Genomic DNA, 19073 nt, shown 5'->3' with positions numbered 1-19073 from the left:
TCCAGTGATGCAAAAAATAATAGATGTATTCTCTGGTATCAATACATTATTCAATATATGTATTAAATGTTTGGAATCCCTAGTATACGACATGATTTCTGGAACAAAACCTTATAAGTACATAAGTACATAAGTACATAAGTAGTGCCATACTGGGAAAGACCAAAGGTCCATCTAGCCCAGCATCCTGTCACCGACAGTGGCCAATCCAGGTCAAGGGCACCTGGCACGCTCCCCAAACGTAAAAACATTCCAGACAAGTTATACCTAAAAATGCGGAATTTTTCCAAGTCCATTTAATAGCGGTCTATGGACTTGTCCTTTAGGAATCTATCTAACCCCTTTTTAAACTCCGTCAAGCTAACCGCCCGTACCACGTTCTCCGGCAACGAATTCCAGAGTCTAATTACACGTTGGGTGAAGAAAAATTTTCTCCGATTCGTTTTAAATTTACCACACTGTAGCTTCAACTCATGCCCTCTAGTCCTAGTATTTTTGGATAGCGTGAACAGTCGCTTCACATCCACCCGATCCATTGCACTCATTATTTTATACACTTCTATCATATCTCCCCTCAGCCGTCTCTTCTCCAAGCTGAAAAGCCCTAGCCTTCTCAGCCTCTCTTCATAGGAAAGTCGTCCCATCCCCACTATCATTTTCATCGCCCTTCGCTGTACCTTTTCCAATTCTACTATATCTTTTTTGAGATACGGAGACCAGTACTGAACACAATACTCCAGGTGCGGTCGCACCATGGAGCGATACAACGGCATTATAACATCCGCACACCTGAACTCCATACCCTTCCTAATAACACCCAACATTCTATTCGCTTTCCTAGCCGCAGCAGCACACTGAGCAGAAGGTTTCAGCGTATCATCGACGACGACACCCAGATCCCTTTCTTGATCCGTAACTCCTAATGCGGAACCTTGCAAGACGTAGCTATAATTCGGGTTCCTCTTACCCACATGCATCACTTTGCACTTGTCAACATTGAACTTCATCTGCCACTTGCACGCCCATTCTCCCAGTCTCGCAAGGTCCTCCTGTAATCGTTCACATTCCTCCTGCGACTTGACGACCCTGAATAATTTTGTGTCATCGGCGAATTTAATTACCTCACTAGTTATTCCCATCTCTAGGTCATTTATAAATACATTAAAAAGCAACGGACCCAGCACAGACCCCTGCGGGACCCCACTAACTACCCTCCTCCACTGAGAATACTGGCCACGCAATCCTACTCTCTGCTTCCTATCTTTCAACCAGTTCTTAATCCATAATAATACCCTACCTCCGATTCCATGACTCTGCAATTTCTTCAGGAGTCTTTCGTGCGGCACTTTGTCAAACGCCTTCTGAAAATCCAGATATACAATATCAACCGGCTCCCCATTGTCCACATGTTTGCTTACCCCCTCAAAAAAATGCATTAGATTGGTGAGGCAAGACTTCCCTTCACTAAATCCGTGCTGACTTTGTCTCATCAGTCCATGTTTTTGTATATGCTCTGCAATTTTATTCTTAATAATAGCCTCCACCATCTTGCCCGGCACCGACGTCAGACTCACCGGTCTATATTTGAAGATTAAAAATTAAACAATTAAAAAGTGACTTGTTCGTCATGTAGCTATTGTAAATATGCAATAGAGGTCCTGTTAAAGCAGCAAGCAGGTCCCTGGAGCAGCCTAGTGGTTAGTGCAGTGCACTGTAGAGAAGGGGACTCAGGCCCATAATCCACTCTTTTACGCTTGTGGTGGAAAGTATCAGCCCCCTCCCCAAACCCATCAAAAACCTACTGTGCCCACTTATAGGTGACACCTGCAGCCATAAGGGCTATTATAGTGATGTACACGGGTAAAGGACTTTTTTTATACCGTAATTTTTATTGATGTTTTTGAATCAAGAACAAAAACTCAACAATACACTATCAACGGCATGGAACATACTAACAACTAATACTCCAACTTTGGCACAACACAAGTTAAAAAGGTCTCCTGTAACAGCATGAGACAGTGCAAAGTTCCCCAAACCAACCCCCCCCCCCCAAGAATCCCCAAGTACCGCCCAAGGAGAACATGGGAAAAGTCAACAATACAATGTTACAATTCCACCCATATCACCACAGAGAGCATCTGGTCAGCAAGCCTTAAAATATCATTTCTCGTATTAAAAAATCATATTATAAATCAACAAAAGGAAGCCATAATTTAACGTGATCTACATAAGAAAATAAGAATAGCCATACTGGGTCAGACCAATGGTTCATCTAGCCCAGTAATGGCAAGTCAAAGAGGTCCACAACTTCCACAAAAGACGAAAGTCAACACACAAGGGTGGAGGCGAACAAATTCCAAGAAACCAGCCAGCCAAAGAGTAAGAGCTTCAAAAAAATTTTAATGGGACCCAACACAGTCCGTGTTTCGGCATGCAAGCCTTCCTCAGGGGACAAAATATTGTGGGTCGCAACGGCGCTGCTGAGAACAAGTGAGCCTTTATAAAGGCACAATCATAAGGCACTGCAACAGAACAGTGACAGGTATCAAGGAGACCTTTCCAGGGGATCTAAAAATTGAGTAATGAAGTCATGTGAATCTTCAGCTTCTGGTTGATAGAGGTTATTATTGAATTGGTGAAAAATCTGTGAAATTCCCTTTAAAGAATTTAGTGGGTGATTTTTACTGTTTTTCATAACTGGAATATGTATTTTCAATTTTCTACATTTAAGATAGTTGGCAAGCATCCTGCCATTTTTGTTTTTTTCTAAGAAGTAGCTTGTTTTAGTTGAAAAAAGTTCTTGTTGAGCTCTCTCTAGCTAGTTTATTATAGGAGTATTGTAACTGGTATAATTTTTGTGAGTGGGATTTATCGTTTGTGTATATAATTGTTCAGCTTCGTTAATTTGAAATTCCAAGGCTGTAAGTGAGGCATTTCTTTGTTTATAATGATGGGCTGTAATTGATATCATTTTGCCTCTTAATGAGGCTTTAAAAGCTTCCCAAATTATCGCAGGGTCACTCTTGGGTGAAGAATTAAACTGGAAAATTCAGATATAAAATTATTTATTCTGGATTTGACATCATCATTACTGAGATTATGTAGATTGATTCTCCACAGGGGAGATTTGTTTAAGGTTTCAAAATGACTGTTAATAGTCAATATAATAGGAGCATGATCCGAAATAATCATATTTATATGAGAGTCTATAACATTAGATAAGACAGAGGAAGAAACAAAAAAAAATCAATTCTAGAAAAGCTAGAATGTGGAGAGGAGTAGTAAGTATACGCTCTTATTTCTTGTTAAAATAAAAACACATATCTCTAAATCTGAAGAGATATTGAGAGAATGTAAATTGTATAAACCAACAATGAAATATTGAATAATATCATTGTATAAGCAGCAAAAGACTGTATTGTGGGATATGTTGTTAGATCACTTTGCTTTAGAACTCAGAATAATAACCACATTCAGAACCAGGGTATGACTTAACTGATGAATAACTGTCTCTGTCTTCGCTCACTTCAACTTGATCAAGATACGCTTGAAGTTTCGTAGAGTTATGAAGTATTATAGTCATTTTAGCAGGGTATTGCAATAAAAAAAAAAAACGGCCCCCATTGACTTCAATTTCACTCTCATTGCCAGAAAGGATTTCCTCTTCCTTGCCGTGGTAGTTGCAAGATCTGGTACTATGAGAATCCACTTTCCTTCTAATTGCAAGTTGGGACGGGAATGCACTGCATTTAGAATTTGTATAGCATGTTGAAAGCATAGCAGTTTTAGCTACTACAGGCCGTGGGTATTTCTGGCCTTGTCACGTGTGTGTAGGCATGCGATACACATGCTCAAACTTGAGTGGCTGTTCAAAAGTAATGTTTACTAAAGATCTTTGGGGGTAACAGTGCAGGGTGGCATTTTCAGAAATGCAGTCTGTTCCATGGGCAGGATCCAAGAGGCAGGCAGATTTCCAAAGTCTTAATGTGTGGTTGAGACAAAGGTGCAGGGATGACGGAATTAGATTTGTTAGAAACTGGGCAACATTCTGGGAAAGGGGGAGCCTGTTCTGAAAGGATGGACTCCACCTTAACAGGGATGGAGCCAGACTGTTGGCGCTAACTTAAAAAGGAGATAGCGCAGCTTTTAAACTAAACATTGGCAATTGTGTTGGGGGGGGGGGGGGAGAGCGCATGGTTCGGTGTCGAGTATCCTTGAAGGATACTATTTAAACAGGATCTTCAGAGGTTTCAATAATGGTGAAAGAAACTAGCAGTGTTTAGTGGCAGAACAGAGTAAAGGATGCAAATTATCCCTGTCAACTTCAAAGCAGCTTGTAGATGTAAGGAAAAAACGCAATTTAAAGTGCCTGAATACAAATGCTAGAAGCCTAAAAAACAAGATGGGAGAGGTGGAATATATAGCACTAAATGATCAGTGAGGTGAGGAAGAAGGATGATGCTCTGGCGGTAGTTTTGCGGGAGTTGAGATCTGCAAAACTGTAAATTGTAGATCTGAAAAGTTGGTCTCTAAGATCACAGTGCTCACAGAGCGCGTGAATGAATGCATGCACTTCATAGAAATCGCACAGGAGAAGGACAGTGAAGGTATTGAGGCCTCTAGATGATGGCTGAAGCCAGTGGTGTGCTGGAGCTGGCTTGCACTGGCTCGCAAGAGCAAGAGCCGGTTGTTAAAAAATTTTACCAACTTGCGAGCCGGTTGTTCTTGAGGGCGAGCCGGCTCTCCTTCCTCCCTCCCTCCCAGCTACAGGGTCCCTCCCCTCCCCTCCCTTGTCCAGCGAATTCTTCGGGGCAGGCCTGCCTGCTGCCGGCGCTGACCCTCCCCCGCTGCCAGATCGCTCTTTAAAAATGGCCGCCAAGACTTCCAGCAGCGGTCTCGCGAGACTTCTGCTGAAGTCTTGGAGACCGCCCTTGTAAGTCTTGGCGGCCATTTTGAAGAGCAATTTGGCAGCGTGGGAGAGTCATCGCCGGCAGCGGGCAGGGAAGACTGGGGATCTTTCCTGCCTGCCCCGAAGAATCCGCTGGACAACCTGGGTGCCTGGAGGGGGGGCAGGGGAGAAAAGGGAGTCGCTGGATATGGATGGCTGGAGGGGGGGCAGGGGAGAGAAGGGAGTCGCTGGGCATGGGTGGCTGGAGGGAGGCAGGGGAGAGAGGAGAGTCGCTGGGCATGGGTGGATGGAGGGGGCAGGGGGAGAGGAGGGTCGCTGGACATGGGTGAATGGAGGGGAGGGCAGGGGAGAGAGAAGAAATGCTGGACATGGATGGAGGGGAGGGAAGAGTGAGGAAGGCGATGAGATGAGCAAAAAGGAAGAGAGGAGAAAAACTGCACATGGATGAAGAAACTAGGCAGAAGCTGGATCCACTGGACAGTCAAGTCTGTGGAGGACCAGAAAAAGAAGAAAGGAGGAAAGGAAAGAAATAAATGGAAAGGAAGCCCTGGAAATGGAGTTAAGAGGACAGATAGCAGCAGAATCGGATACTGGGCCAGCATGATCAGAAAAACAAAGTCACCAGACAACAAAGGTAGAAAAAAATCATTTTATTTTCATTATAGTGTTTGGAATATGTTCACTTTGAGAATCAGGTGCTCAACATTAAAAGTGTATATTTATTTCTCCGAGGACAAGCAGGCTGCTTGTTCTCACGACTGGGTTGACGTCCGCGGCAGCCCCCACCAACCGGAAGAAGCTTCGCGGGACGGTCGGCACGCAGGGCACGCCCACCGCGCATGCGCGGCCGTCTTCCCGCCCGTGCGCGACCGCTCCCGCCAGTTACTTTTTTTCCGCGACTGGAGAGAGTTGTGCAATTGCCTCTCTCTCCGTTCAGCCGCCGGATTTTTCGACCGCGTTTACGCGGATCGTTGCTTTGGATCCCCGTTCGGTTCCTCTTTCTTTTCTTTCATTTGTATTGTTAAAAAAAAAAAAAAAAAAAGATTTTCGCGCGTGTGGAGCACGCGCTCCCCTTTTCCCTCGCTTCCAGCGGGGACGCCTCGTTGCGGCCTAGTGGCCGCTCGGTCGGCAAATTTTTTCGTGGTGTGATTTTAGCCACCATTGCCGACTTTGACTTCGCCGACGCGATTTTTCCGTCGATGTCCTCGAAGGTCCCGAGTGGATTTAAAAAGTGTGGTCGCTGCGGCCGGCCGATCTCGCAGACCGACACCCACGCTTGGTGCCTCCAGTGCCTCGGGCCGGAGCACAATCTCAAGTCGTGCGCGCTGTGTCTCGGTCTCCGGAAACGGACTCAGGTTGCGAGGCAAGTTCTGCGGGACCGTCTTTTTGGAACTTGCGCCGGCCCCTCGACGTCGACCTCGACGGCATCGGTATCGAAGGCCGGGTCTTCGGTACCGGTATCGATGCCCGAGACATCGGCACCGATGGCAGCGACCCCAGGAGAACAGGTCCCGTCGGCCCGCCGGTCCGCCGGTGAGAGTGGGGTTGAGAGGCCGCGTGGGCAGTCGGCCCCGGCCACTCCCTCAGCTCGTGAGCCACGGGACCGAACCCTGTCGGACCCGGTACCTCGAGACCGAGGGGGATCGACCTCCTCCTCCTCCATGCCCTCCGGCGCCGGTGACGTGCACCAGAAAAAAGATAAGAAGCGCCGTCACCGGGAGCCCTCGGTGCACCCTGAAGAGGAGTCGACGCCGAAGCGTCATCGCAGAGAGGAGAGATCTCCGTCGGTGGTGGAGGTACCGACGCGTCGGGGTTCCGGCACCTCGGTGCCGTCTCCTGGCCCCCAGCAGCTTCTGGCACCGACACCCTTACCGGCCCCACCGCCTTTCCCGGCAGCGGGCCTGGACGAGTGCCTCAGAGCCATCCTTCCGGGGATCCTGGAAGGGCTGATGCGCCAGGTTGTGCCGGCGCCGGGGGTGCTTGCGCCCTCGGCGCCGATGACTGTGGCGCCGGCGAGCTCTAGCCCGGCGCCGGGGCTGTCGACACCGCCGCCGCTTGCGGTGCCGGTCTCGACCGCCACGCAGGTGGAGTCCCCGTCGACGTCGATGGAGGGAGCTCCGTCCCCGCCGGCGCGGGAGTCCACCGCTCGACGACACCGAGACCTCGGTGCCTCGACGTCGAGCCGGGCCTGGTACCGGACTCAGCTACATGAGCTAATGTCCGATACCGAGGATGAGGACTCGTGGGGGGAAGAGGAGGACCCGAGATATTTCTCCTCAGAGGAGTCTACGGGCCTTCCCTCGGACCCCACGCCGTCACCGGAGAGGAAGCTCTCACCTCCTGAGAGTCTCTCCTTTGCCTCCTTTGTGCGGGATATGTCTATAAGCATTCCCTTTCCCGTGGTCTCTGTGGAAGAGCCGAGGGCCGAGATGCTCGAGGTCCTCGACTATCCATCACCACCTAGAGAGTCCTCCACGGTACCGCTGCACAATGTCCTGAAGGAGACGCTGCTTCGGAACTGGGTGCGACCACTAACTAACCCCACCATTCCCAAGAAAGCAGAGTCCCAGTACAGGATCCACTCTGACCCAGAGCTCATGCGGCCCCAGTTGCCCCATGACTCAGCGGTCGTGGATTCTGCTCTCAAGAGGGCACGGAGTTCGAGGGATACCGCCTCGGCGCCCCCGGGGCGGGAGTCTCGCACTCTGGACTCATTTGGGAGGAAGGCCTACCAATCCTCCATGCTCGTGACCCGCATCCAATCTTACCTGCTCTATATGAGCATCCACATGCGGACCAATGTGCAACAGCTGGCGGACCTGGTCGATAAGCTCCCGCCGGAGCAGTCCAGGCCATATCAGGAGGTGGTCAGGCAGCTGAAGGCGTGCAGAAAGTTCCTGTCCAGGGGGATTTTTGACACCTGTGACGTGGCATCTCGTGCTGCGGCCCAAGGTATAGTGATGCGCAGGCTCTCATGGCTGCGTGCCTCTGACCTGGACAACCGCACCCAGCAGAGACTGGCTGACGTCCCTTGTCGGGGGGATAATATTTTTGGCGAGAAGGTCGAGCAGATGGTTGACCAACTGCATCAGCGGGAAACCGCTCTCGACAAGCTCTCCCACCGGGCGCCTTCAGCACCCGCCCCCGCGGGCGGGCGTTTTTCCCGGGCTCGGCAGGCTGCACCCTATTCTTTTGCGAAGCGTAGGTACAACCAGCCGGCCCGAAGGCCTCGTCAGGCACAGGGACAGCCCCAGCGCGCTCGTTCCCGTCAACAGCGTGCGCCTAAGCAGCCCCCTGCGCCTCCACAGCAAAAGCCGGGGACGGGCTTTTGACTGGATCCACGGGAACATAGCCGCCCTACAAGTGTCCGTACCGGACGACCTGCCGGTCGGAGGGAGGTTAAAATTCTTTCACCAAAGGTGGCCTCTCATAACCTCCGACCAGTGGGTTCTCCAAATAGTGCGGTGCGGATACGCCCTGAATTTGACCTCCCTGCCTCCAAATTGTCCTCCGGGAGCTCAGTCTTTCAGCTCCCATCACAAGCAGGTACTTGCAGAGGAACTCTCCGCCCTTCTCAGCGCCAATGCGGTCGAGCCCGTACCACCCGGGCAGGAAGGGCAGGGATTCTATTCCAGGTACTTCCTTGTGGAAAAGAAAACAGGGGGGATGCGTCCCATCCTAGACCTGAGAGGCCTGAACAAATTCCTGGTCAAAGAAAAGTTCAGGATGCTTTCCTTGGGCACCCTTCTGCCAATGATTCAGAAAAACGATTGGCTATGTTCCCTGGATTTAAAGGACGCATACACTCACATCCCGATACTGCCAGCTCACAGACAGTATCTCAGATTCCGCCTGGGCGCACGGCACTTTCAGTATTGTGTGCTGCCCTTTGGGCTCGCCTCTGCCCCACGAGTGTTTACAAAGTGCCTCGTGGTGGTAGCGGCCTACCTACGCAAGCTGGGAGTGCACGTGTTCCCATATCTCGACGATTGGCTGGTCAAGAACACCTCGGAGGCAGGAGCCCTCCGGTCCATGCGGTGCACTATTCAACTTCTGGAGCTGCTGGGGTTTGTGATAAATTACCCAAAGTCCCATCTCCAGCCAACTCAGTCTCTGGAATTCATAGGAGCGCTGCTGAATTCCCAGACGGTTCAGGCCTACCTTCCCGAAGCGAGGGCCACCAATCTCTTGGCCCTGGCTTCGCAGACCAGAGCGTCTCAGCAGATCACAGCTCGGCAGATGTTGAGACTTCTGGGTCATATGGCCTCCACAGTTCATGTGACTCCCATGGCTCGTCTTCACATGAGATCTGCTCAATGGACCCTAGCTTCCCAGTGGTTCCAAGCCACCGGGAATCTAGAGGATGTCATCCGCCTCTCCACCAGTTGCCGCACTTCACTGCTCTGGTGGACCATACGGACCAATTTGACCCTGGGACGTCCATTCCAAATTCCGCAGCCCACGAAAGTGCTGACGACGGATGCATCCCGCCTGGGGTGGGGAGCCCATGTCGATGGGCTTCACACCCAGGGTCTGTGGTCCCTCCAGGAAAAGGATCTGCAGATCAACCTCCTGGAGCTCCGAGCGATCTGGAACGCACTGAAGGCTTTCAGAGATCGGCTGTCCTGCCAAATTATCCAAATTCGGACAGACAATCAGGTTGCAATGTATTACGTCAACAAGCAGGGGGGCACCGGATCTCTCCCCCTGTGTCAGGAAGCCGTCGGTATGTGGCGTTGGGCGTGTCGGTTCGGCATGCTTCTCCAAGCCACGTACCTGGCAGGCGTAAACAACAGTCTGGCCGACAGACTGAGCAGAGTCATGCAACCGCACGAGTGGTCGCTCCATTCCAGAGTGGTACGCAAGATCTTCCGAGAGTGGGGCACCCCCTCGGTGGATCTTTTCGCCTCTCAGACCAACCACAAGCTGCCTCTGTTCTGTTCCAGGCTTCAGACACACGGCAGGCTAGCGTCAGATGCCTTTCTCCTTCATTGGGGGACCGGCCTCCTGTATGCTTATCCTCCCATACCTTTGGTGGGGAAGACCTTACTGAAGCTCAAGCAAGACCGCGGCACCATGATTCTGATAGCGCCCTTTTGGCCCCGTCAGATCTGGTTCCCTCTTCTTCTGGAGTTGTCCTCCGAAGAACCGTGGAGATTGGAGTGTTTTCCGACTCTCATTTCGCAGAACGACGGAGCGTTGCTGCACCCCAACCTTCAATCCCTGGCTCTCACGGCCTGGATGTTGAGGGCGTAGACTTCGCTGCGTTGGGTCTGTCTGAGGGTGTCTCCCGGGTCTTGCTTGCCTCTAGGAAGGATTCCACTAAAAAGAGTTACTTTTTCAAGTGGAGGAGGTTTGTCGTTTGGTGTGAGAGCAAGGCCCTAGAACCTCGTTCTTGCCCTGCACAGAACCTGCTTGAATACCTTCTGCACTTATCAGAGTCTGGCCTCAAGACCAACTCAGTAAGGAATCACCTTAGTGCGATTAGTGCTTACCATTATCGTGTGGAAGGTAAAGCCATCTCTGGAGAGCCTTTAGTCGTTCGATTCATGAGAGGTTTGCTTTTGTCAAAGCCCCCTATCAAGCCTCCTACTGTGTCATGGGATCTCAACGTCGTCCTCACCCAGCTGATGAAACCTCCTTTTGAGCCACTGAATACCTGCCATCTGAAGTACTTGACCTGGAAGGTCATTTTCTTGGTGGCAGTTACTTCAGCTCGTAGGGTCAGTGAGCTTCAAGCCCTGGTAGCTCATGCTCCATATACCAAATTTCATCACAACAGAGTAGTGCTCCGCACCCACCCAAAGTTCCTGCCGAAGGTGGTGTCGGAGTTCCATCTTAACCAGTCAATTGTCTTGCCAACATTCTTCCCCAGGCCGCATACCCGCCCTGCTGAACGTCAGTTGCACACATTGGACTGCAAGAGAGCATTGGCCTTCTACTTGGAGCGGACACAGCCCAACAGACAGTCCGCCCAATTGTTTATTTCTTTCGACCCTAACAGGCTAGGGGTCGCTGTCGGGAAACGCACCATCTCCAATTGGCTAGCAGACTGCATTTCCTTCACTTACGCCCAGGCTGGGCTGACTCTTGAGGGTCATGTCACGGCTCATAGTGTCAGAGCCATGGCAGCGTCGGTGGCCCACTTGAAGTCAGCCACTATTGAAGAGATCTGCAAGGCTGCGACGTGGTCATCTGTCCACACATTCACATCTCATTACTGCCTCCAGCAGGATACCCGACGCGACAGTCGGTTCGGGCAGTCGGTGCTGCAGAATCTGTTTGGGGTGTAAATCCAACTCCACCCTCCAGGACCCGAATTTATTCTGGTCAGGCTGCACTCTCAGTTAGTTGTTCTTCGTAGGTCAATTTCTATTGTTCCCTCGCCGTTGCGAGGTTCAATTGACCTGGGTTCTTGTTTTGAGTGAGCCTGAGAGCTAGGGATACCCCAGTCGTGAGAACAAGCAGCCTGCTTGTCCTCGGAGAAAGGGTATGATACATACCTGTAGCAGTTGTTCTCCGAGGACAGCAGGCTGATTGTTCTCACCTACCCTCCCTCCTCCCCTTTGGAGTTGCGTTTTCATCTTTTTGCTAGTCATTCAACTGGCGGGAGCGGTCGCGCACGGGCGGGAAGACGGCCGCGCATGCGCGGTGGGCGTGCCCTGCGTGCCGACCGTCCCGCGAAGCTTCTTCCGGTTGGTGGGGGCTGCCGCGGACGTCAACCCAGTCGTGAGAACAATCAGCCTGCTGTCCTCGGAGAACAACTGCTACAGGTATGTATCATACCCTTTACGGCATTTTATCGCACATTAAACATGAGTTAGATTGGAACCTGGGATCATTTAATTTTTTTTTCTGGAGTAATGCATTGCCCCCCCCCCCCCAGGCTCTCTCCCCAGCTATAGCCAGCTCTGCAATTTGGGGGGGGGGCGCAGAGGGGGACGGGGAGAGAGCCTGTTGTTAAACATTTACCAGCACACTACTGGCTGAAGCTATTGACATCTAAGCTGGAGGACATAGAGAACTGCCACCGCAGGTCTACCTTGCTGATCTTTGGTTTCCCTGAGGGCATGGAACGAGATGCTGTTATGTCATTTGTACAACACCTACTGGCTTCCTGAAAGTTCTTGCAGGTACTCCTCAGCCACAGGGTCCTCTATAGTGGCAGAAATAGAAATGCGGATAACAAGGGAAAAAGACTCATGAGCTTCTTCGGAGAAGAAAGGACATGCTCCTGCAGAAGACAGTGGATTCTGGGATGGAATCAGGCTCAGCATTGCTGCAGAAATTCTGGATTTCACACTAGCTCTGATCGGGCGCAGCACTGCAGCAGACACTGGATTCACCAGGCTCAGCACTGCTGCAGACACCCCAAACTTGTGCCGGCTTTCAGTTTCAGTAGTTTTCGATGCTGGAGGAAGTCGATAGGCTACCCATTTTCCTCTACTGCTCCAAGTGAATCAAGGCCGTTGTTGTCACTGCTCTATAGCAAGGGCGGAGTCGGAGAATGTAGCCGGCCCTCTCCTCTCCTTCCATCTTTCTCTGCGTGTATTGTAGCCAGTCTCCTTGTGCTGCATGCTGCTGAAGGTAAGATTTTGCACTTTTTATTGTGGAAAACAAAAAAAAAAGTCTACAAACTTCTTTCATACACGCAGCTCGTCTGAAGCATGCACAGAGCAGCTACACCTTGTGATTGGCTGTTCTGCGCATGTTCAGCTGACCGACTGGCTTCCCATCTATCGCTTTCAAATGAGCCTGTTTGTAAAAGCAGTAAGTAGCTCATTTGCATGCAATTTGCTTTGGGAATCTCTCTATATTTCTAATTTGGTAATTTTTACCAAAGTGGAAATACAGACGGATTCTTTACAGGGACCTTTGTGCATCTGGGCCTCATATGTTAGGGAGGGTAAGAAACTATCAAACTGATATTTAGAAGGACTTGTAGATTCAGCAGCAGGTGCAAATCACAGAAGTCCTTTAATCTTACAATTTCAACTGTCATTTAACTTTTAACCATATAAATCACTACACAGCCAAAAATGAAATGTTTTGTATTGGACAGGATTTGGACTAGGGTGGGAATGGAGGGCAAGGTATTCAGAGAGCAGCAAAATTCAGCAGACACCCCCCCCCCCCCCCCCCCCCCCCCCCCATATTTAACATATGTGTTTGGCTCTCAATGCATGAACTACTGTCTAACTTAAATTGAGTAAGAAATCTCCTTTGTTTTATTTATTTATTGCATTTGTATCCCACATTTTCCCACGTCTCAGTGTGGCTTACAATACATCGTGAATGATGGAAATACAATTTGTTACAATTTGATTATGGGTTACATGTTGAGGAATTATGAGAAGACAAAATGAAGATAGCATTATGAGGCAATAAGAACTATAGGATAGCAAATTGAGGATAACTTAATGAGACATGACACATTTCTAGCTATAAGTGAGGGGTTTCATATGTGGTGAAGGTACGTAAAATTCGTAAATCGTTTTCAGGTTGCGTGGTAGTGCGTTCCAGAACTGTGTACTCATATAGGAAAAGGTTGATGCATGCATTAATTTGTATTTTAGGCCTCTGCAGTTAGGGAAGTGGAGATTAAGGAAAGTTCGGGATGATTTTTTAGCATTCCTGGGTGGTAGGTCTATCAAGTCTGACATGTAGGCAGGGGCTTCACCATGAATGATCTTGTGAACCAAGGTGCATACTTTGAAAGTGATTCGTTCTTTGAGTGGGAGCCAGTGCAGTTTTTCTCATAGCAGTTTTGCACTTTCGTATTTTGGTTTTCCGAATATAAGTCTGGCTGCTGTGTTCTGGGCTGTTTGGATTTTTTTCAGTATTTGTTCTTTGCAGCCTGTGTAGAGTGAGTTGCAATAGTCTGAATGGCTGAGCACGAGTGATTGCACCAGGCTGCGGAAGACGGACCTTGGGAAGAATGGTCTTATTCTTTTCAATTTTCACGTTGAGTAGAACATCTTTTTGGTTGTGTTGTTCGCATGGGTCTCGAGTGTTAGGTGCCGGTCGATAGTAACTCCAAGGATTTTTAAGGTTTTTGAGATTGGCAGATTTAATTTTGGTGTATATTGATGGTGGTAAATTTACTCATATTGTATTGGGAGGTAAGTATTAGGCATTGTGAATTTTCGGTGATGGCATTTGAATGTGTACTACTATTAAAAGTTTGCATAATTTTAAAAACCATTTTAAGTTGTGAAGTTTGCTGCCGGCAGAAAATTGACTTATACACTTCAGCAAGTTTTAATTTGTTCACTGTTTAACCATTTCGAGTCTGTAAATCTTGAATTTGAATTTTGAGCTCATATCATTAGTTCTAATGGATATTGTCAGTTCAAAATCAGTGTCATTTGATTTTTTTTTTTTTTTACTATGCATTAACTTCCATATTGCTGGTGATTGCAGTGTGTGTAGGAAACCAGTTTGTTAGTTTCAGAAGTTTTGAACATTCCTTTTTTTCTCTTGAGAGATGTTTAAAGTTGTTGGCTCAGATCCACAGTAAAAGGAAATGTGTGTAACAGCCTGTAAACGTTGCCTTCCATTTGCAGTCTATGAAAGCTCCAGAACTAAAGGACCGTTTGGAAGAATCTGAAAAGTTGATCCAGGAAATGACAGTGACCTGGGAAGAAAAGTTAAGAAAAACAGAGGAAATTGCACAGGTTTGTACATGTAATATGTTAAAAATCGAATGACAGCAATTGGATAACCTGGCAGTGTCATTAAAAAGTCTTCATTTCACATAACTTGTGATTTTATGTGTAGCCTGAAGCAATTACTAGCTTAGACTGCTCCACTGAGATCTCCGCTTGAAATTATGTGGATAGTTGCCTCTGTCAAGAGATTGGCAATTGATCTTTCTCTTATTTCTACTTCTGCCTTTCAGAAACAGAGCAGGCTTAGTTCTTGTCATTCTTAACACTAATAAATTCATCAAAATATCTGAGGTCTAATACAGGAATTAAAGATTTTACATTTAAAAGTTTGGACAATTCTGTAAGGTCTTGGATCAGCTGTTCTCAAACTTAAAAATGAATGTGGTTATATAGTTTTAGGTTCAAGCGTTTAATCCATTGCTTTGCAGTGCCATCTGCTGGTGAACTCTGTTCATAGTGACTTCAGAGGAGGATGTTTTGTAGGAAGCGACTTCTGTTGCTTGGCCCGACTTCCTGCTGATGAACTGAACAGACCCATTAACGAACAGAGAGTGAGGGAATACTTGGTGGTTCTTATTGCAGGCCTCAACAAATTTTCTTTGAATTTAGAAGCCAACTCCAAAGTTTAAGAATCTGGAGCTGAGGCCTTATAGCCCCTCCCCCCATTTTCTCCAGAAAAGTTGAGTGTGATGGGAGAGGGGAAAGAGATTACTTCCAAGGTCTATACAGCTCATTTAAGGCCTGATTTACTTAGGTTGTTTTCCCATTCTGTGACTAAGGGAGAAGAAATCAAATGTGGGCCTTAATGCACCACAGCAGGCCACTGGAAGAAATATAAAGCCCCCAGCTCCCTCCCCACCCAGTCTCCTTTTCCAATCATGCCCTCGCCCAATTTCTTGTTTTCTCTCTTTCCCCAGCCTCTTACTCTTTCTCTTTCATATTCCTCTACCCTATCACCCAACCTCTCCCTCTTGTACTCCTGCTCATTGCCCCACCCTGTCATCACCCAGCCTCTCGCTTGCTTGCTTTCCCCCGCTCCCCATTGCCACTCAGTCTTTCCCCTTGTCCCATCAACTTCTATCCTCTATCCCACCATTTCCTTCTTCCCTAAAATGGCCACCTCCCTCACTATCCAGGAGGTCAGTCCAGTGCTCCCAGGCCCTATACCACATGTAGCCAATTACATACCTCACAGTTAACCTTCGCCACTCATACATCCAACCAGGAATTCCCTAGACTTCATTCTTTCCCCCTCCCCTTCCAATGCTATCACCAGTTAGCCCCCCCCCCATTCCTTTAATACTCCCAATGTAGCCAGCTACCACTAGCCCTCACCACCCAGGAAAGCCAATCAGCAACCACCCCAAGCCAACTCCTTCCTACGGATCCAACTACATCCCCCCAAGTGGCATCACCACCACTCTGTCAGCTCCCTCTTCCATATCGTTAGCAAAATCCTACCCCCCCCCCCCACCCTTGCATATAGCATCACTATGTAGAAAAGAAATTAGTCATCCCTGAGCCTCTCCCTGCACTAGTCTTACAAGCTAGTTAGTCACTCCACAAGCCTTTACTATTCCCCCCCCCAATATAGCCCCTTGGGCTAGTGACTCTCCAGCCATTGTGCGACCAAACAACTGCTACCATCCTCTGTAGGCCTACTCAGCTTATCTTGTCATTGCCGCTGGAATAGGAGCTGCTTCTTCACTGAATTATGTGGCTCTCAGATTTTGAGCCGCGTAGTACAGGAAGGTACTGTGCTGATCTACCAAGACTTGAGACCGCTAGACCAGCACAGAAATTCCTCTAGTGTTTAAAAATATATATGCAAACAAGGCAAGAAAACCCAAGTTTGCTTCAAATTTCAAGTTTACCTGTGAGTAGTTTCTAGTCGCCTGGTGACCTGGCACCTGGGATTTGTCAAGCCTTTCCTTATGGACTTGGTAAAAGACAGTTTAGCGTCAGTTCTAGTATCTTTAATTTTAAAAACTACAGTACTGCACACTTTATTAGATAAGATTACACATCTGAAACGCATCCCAAGTTATTTTAAGGAAACATTTCTTCCACTGAAAAGGATATGTTACCAAGTCTGCTTGTGAAACATCAGCATTCATAGGCAATACTTCACATTTTGACCAGTTAACCCTATATTTTGAAATACCTGAAAAGAACTTTAATAGAGTGCAAATGATGGATAGAATCTGCCTGAATAAAGTCTAGTATGACATTGACATACACTGACTTTTACATTCGGCATGAGCTGTGGCAACTCCTTTGATTCCTGGGTCTTGACAAATCACAACTTCTAAAGGCTCCAGATCAATATTAAATAGCAGTAACAAAGGACACAGGCATGGCTTTAATGGCCTCTGTGAGCTCACTAGCTGTGAGACCTTGTTCAGGTTGCTCCCATTGTGTCTTGGTATCAGTGAGACACAAGAGGCTGCCCAAGAACTTGATTTTTACTCATGGGTGACACCTGGGACTCAAACAACTCTGAATAGTATTCTTGAAAGTGCTCCAAGAATGTCTTCATCCTTAGAGAGAACGGCTCCCAATTTCAACATCAAAACGTGCTCTATCCATCTGCTTTTTTACCTTTAAGGTACTAGGCTAATTGCATGTTGATTATAAAGAACCGTACCTGTTTGATGACTTAATATCAAACATATAAACGGCGAGTGACCGACTCACTCGCAAATGCGCAGTAGAGACTTCCCTCTCTGTCCCGCCCCTCGTCAATACGTGATGACGAGGACGGGACAGAGAGGGAAACCGCCACCGAGGTTGATACCGCTCCCCACCCGCCCACCCGAGGTCGCCGCTACCGTTCCCCCCCACCCACACCCGGCCCGGGCCCTCTCTCCGCTACTAAACTTACACATCCATTCGCCGGAACGCAGCACGCACATCAGCTGAGCTGCCGTTGGCCTTCCTTCCCTGCCTGTGTCCCGCCCTCGCTGACGTTACGTCACAGGAGGGCGGGACACAGGCAGAGAAGGAAGGGCCGACGGCAGCTCAGCTGATGTGCGTGCTGCGTTCCAGCGAATGGATGTGTAAGTTTAGTAGCGGAGAGAGAGAGGGTCCGGGCCGGGTGGAGGGATGGCGGCGACTCCGGGGGGGAGGAATGGTAGCGGTGGCGACCTCGTGGGGAGGGAGGGGGAAGGAAGGAAGGAAAACCCCAATACCAGCCCGTTTTTACGGGCTCAACGGCTAGTGGTATTATATTTCTGTTTCAACTGTTGTTGTTACAATAAGAGTGAACCATCTCATTGCCTGATGTTTTGCTGTTGCTCAAAAATTCTGATCTGGTTTCTCAAATTTGCCAGTTCTCATCTGCAGTTTTTATTTTTAGCAGTTGGGAAGAAGAATATCACGGCGCTCATACTTGCCTAAAAAGCATCTTACTAACTTGCTGCAGAAGTATCTTCTCTTTTTATCAAAAAGATTCTTTCGCTTTCCCAGTTAAAAAAAAAAAAAAAAAAAAAAAAAAGGAAGAACCTGGCTCACTGAAAAAGCTGGAATTGAGCCTCCAAAGGAAATGCTTGAGAATATCTTATATAGACAAAAATCTGAGCCAAATCACTGTGTGATCCAAGAGCAAAAGATTTTTAATCTCCACTTGCTCCATTAATAATAGATGGTTTTTTGAATAAAATCAATGTGCAAGAAGTACAGTACGCTACTTAAATACATCAATTTCCAGCTGTCTGGTTCATTGTGGATAACAGTAAGAAGACCAGGTATTTCTAGGATGTCACAGTAGTTCAACAAAAGAAATTAAACCTTCAGAAATCTTGAAAAAAAAGTTTGACGGAAGCTCATATAATTGGAAATGGATCTGATATCTGGAAGTAATATGTTCCAAACTGTTGCTGCTTGATAAGCAAAAAAATGAAGTGAAAATTATTTAATGCGTTTTGCTGCCAGAAAATGAGCAATCAGTTGTTCTCTGTAATGAGATGTTCTGTGCAATGTAGGGAAAACTAATAGTTTTAAACATACTTGGCATAAGACAGAGCTAATGTTATGAATACCAAGATGCAGAAGTTAAGAGAAATGCACCTGTAATGACAGCCAGTGCAATTTTCGTAAATGAGGAGTCACCCAAAGAAAAGCTTTATCAGTTTTTCATATAAAACATTATAGTAGTCTAATTGTGATAGGATGAAAGCCTTGGATATTCTTTAAAAAATCAAATAGAAAATATTTTCTTCTTCTACACAGTTATTAATAGATACATTTTTGTATTTTTTGATATACATTTTAAAGTGAAGTCCCAAAACCTTCAAAGACAATTCTCAAGGAAGGGTTCTTGTCTCTTTCCTGGCAAGAGGTTAGGAGATGATCCTAGCCGTGGAAATGTAGTTTTATAAATATTCAGCTTTCTTACCAATTGGATTAAGAAGCCACCACAGATGGATCTAGCTCTTTTATTCCCAAATGTAGCACTGACCTTGAGTAGGAAAGTCGGCCTCACAGAAGGAGGA

The 19073-nt window shown here is 47.7% G+C and overlaps 1 protein-coding gene across 1 annotated transcript in view; it reads left to right on the top strand.

Moving 5' to 3' along the window:
* Positions 1 to 19073, top strand: part of KIF13B (kinesin family member 13B) — a 427996-nt gene that overhangs the window by 212960 nt on the left and 195963 nt on the right. The window contains exon 12 of the mRNA XM_030198710.1: positions 14476 to 14586. Coding sequence (XP_030054570.1) covers positions 14476 to 14586 — 111 coding nt within the window. The remainder of the gene's footprint in view (positions 1 to 14475; positions 14587 to 19073) is intronic.

Source organism: Microcaecilia unicolor, chromosome 3 (genome assembly GCF_901765095.1).
Source record: "Microcaecilia unicolor chromosome 3, aMicUni1.1, whole genome shotgun sequence".
NCBI classification, from domain to species: domain Eukaryota; kingdom Metazoa; phylum Chordata; class Amphibia; order Gymnophiona; family Siphonopidae; genus Microcaecilia; species Microcaecilia unicolor.
Note: the sequence above shows the minus strand (reverse complement) of the source record. Positions and strands in the feature narration are given on the sequence as shown.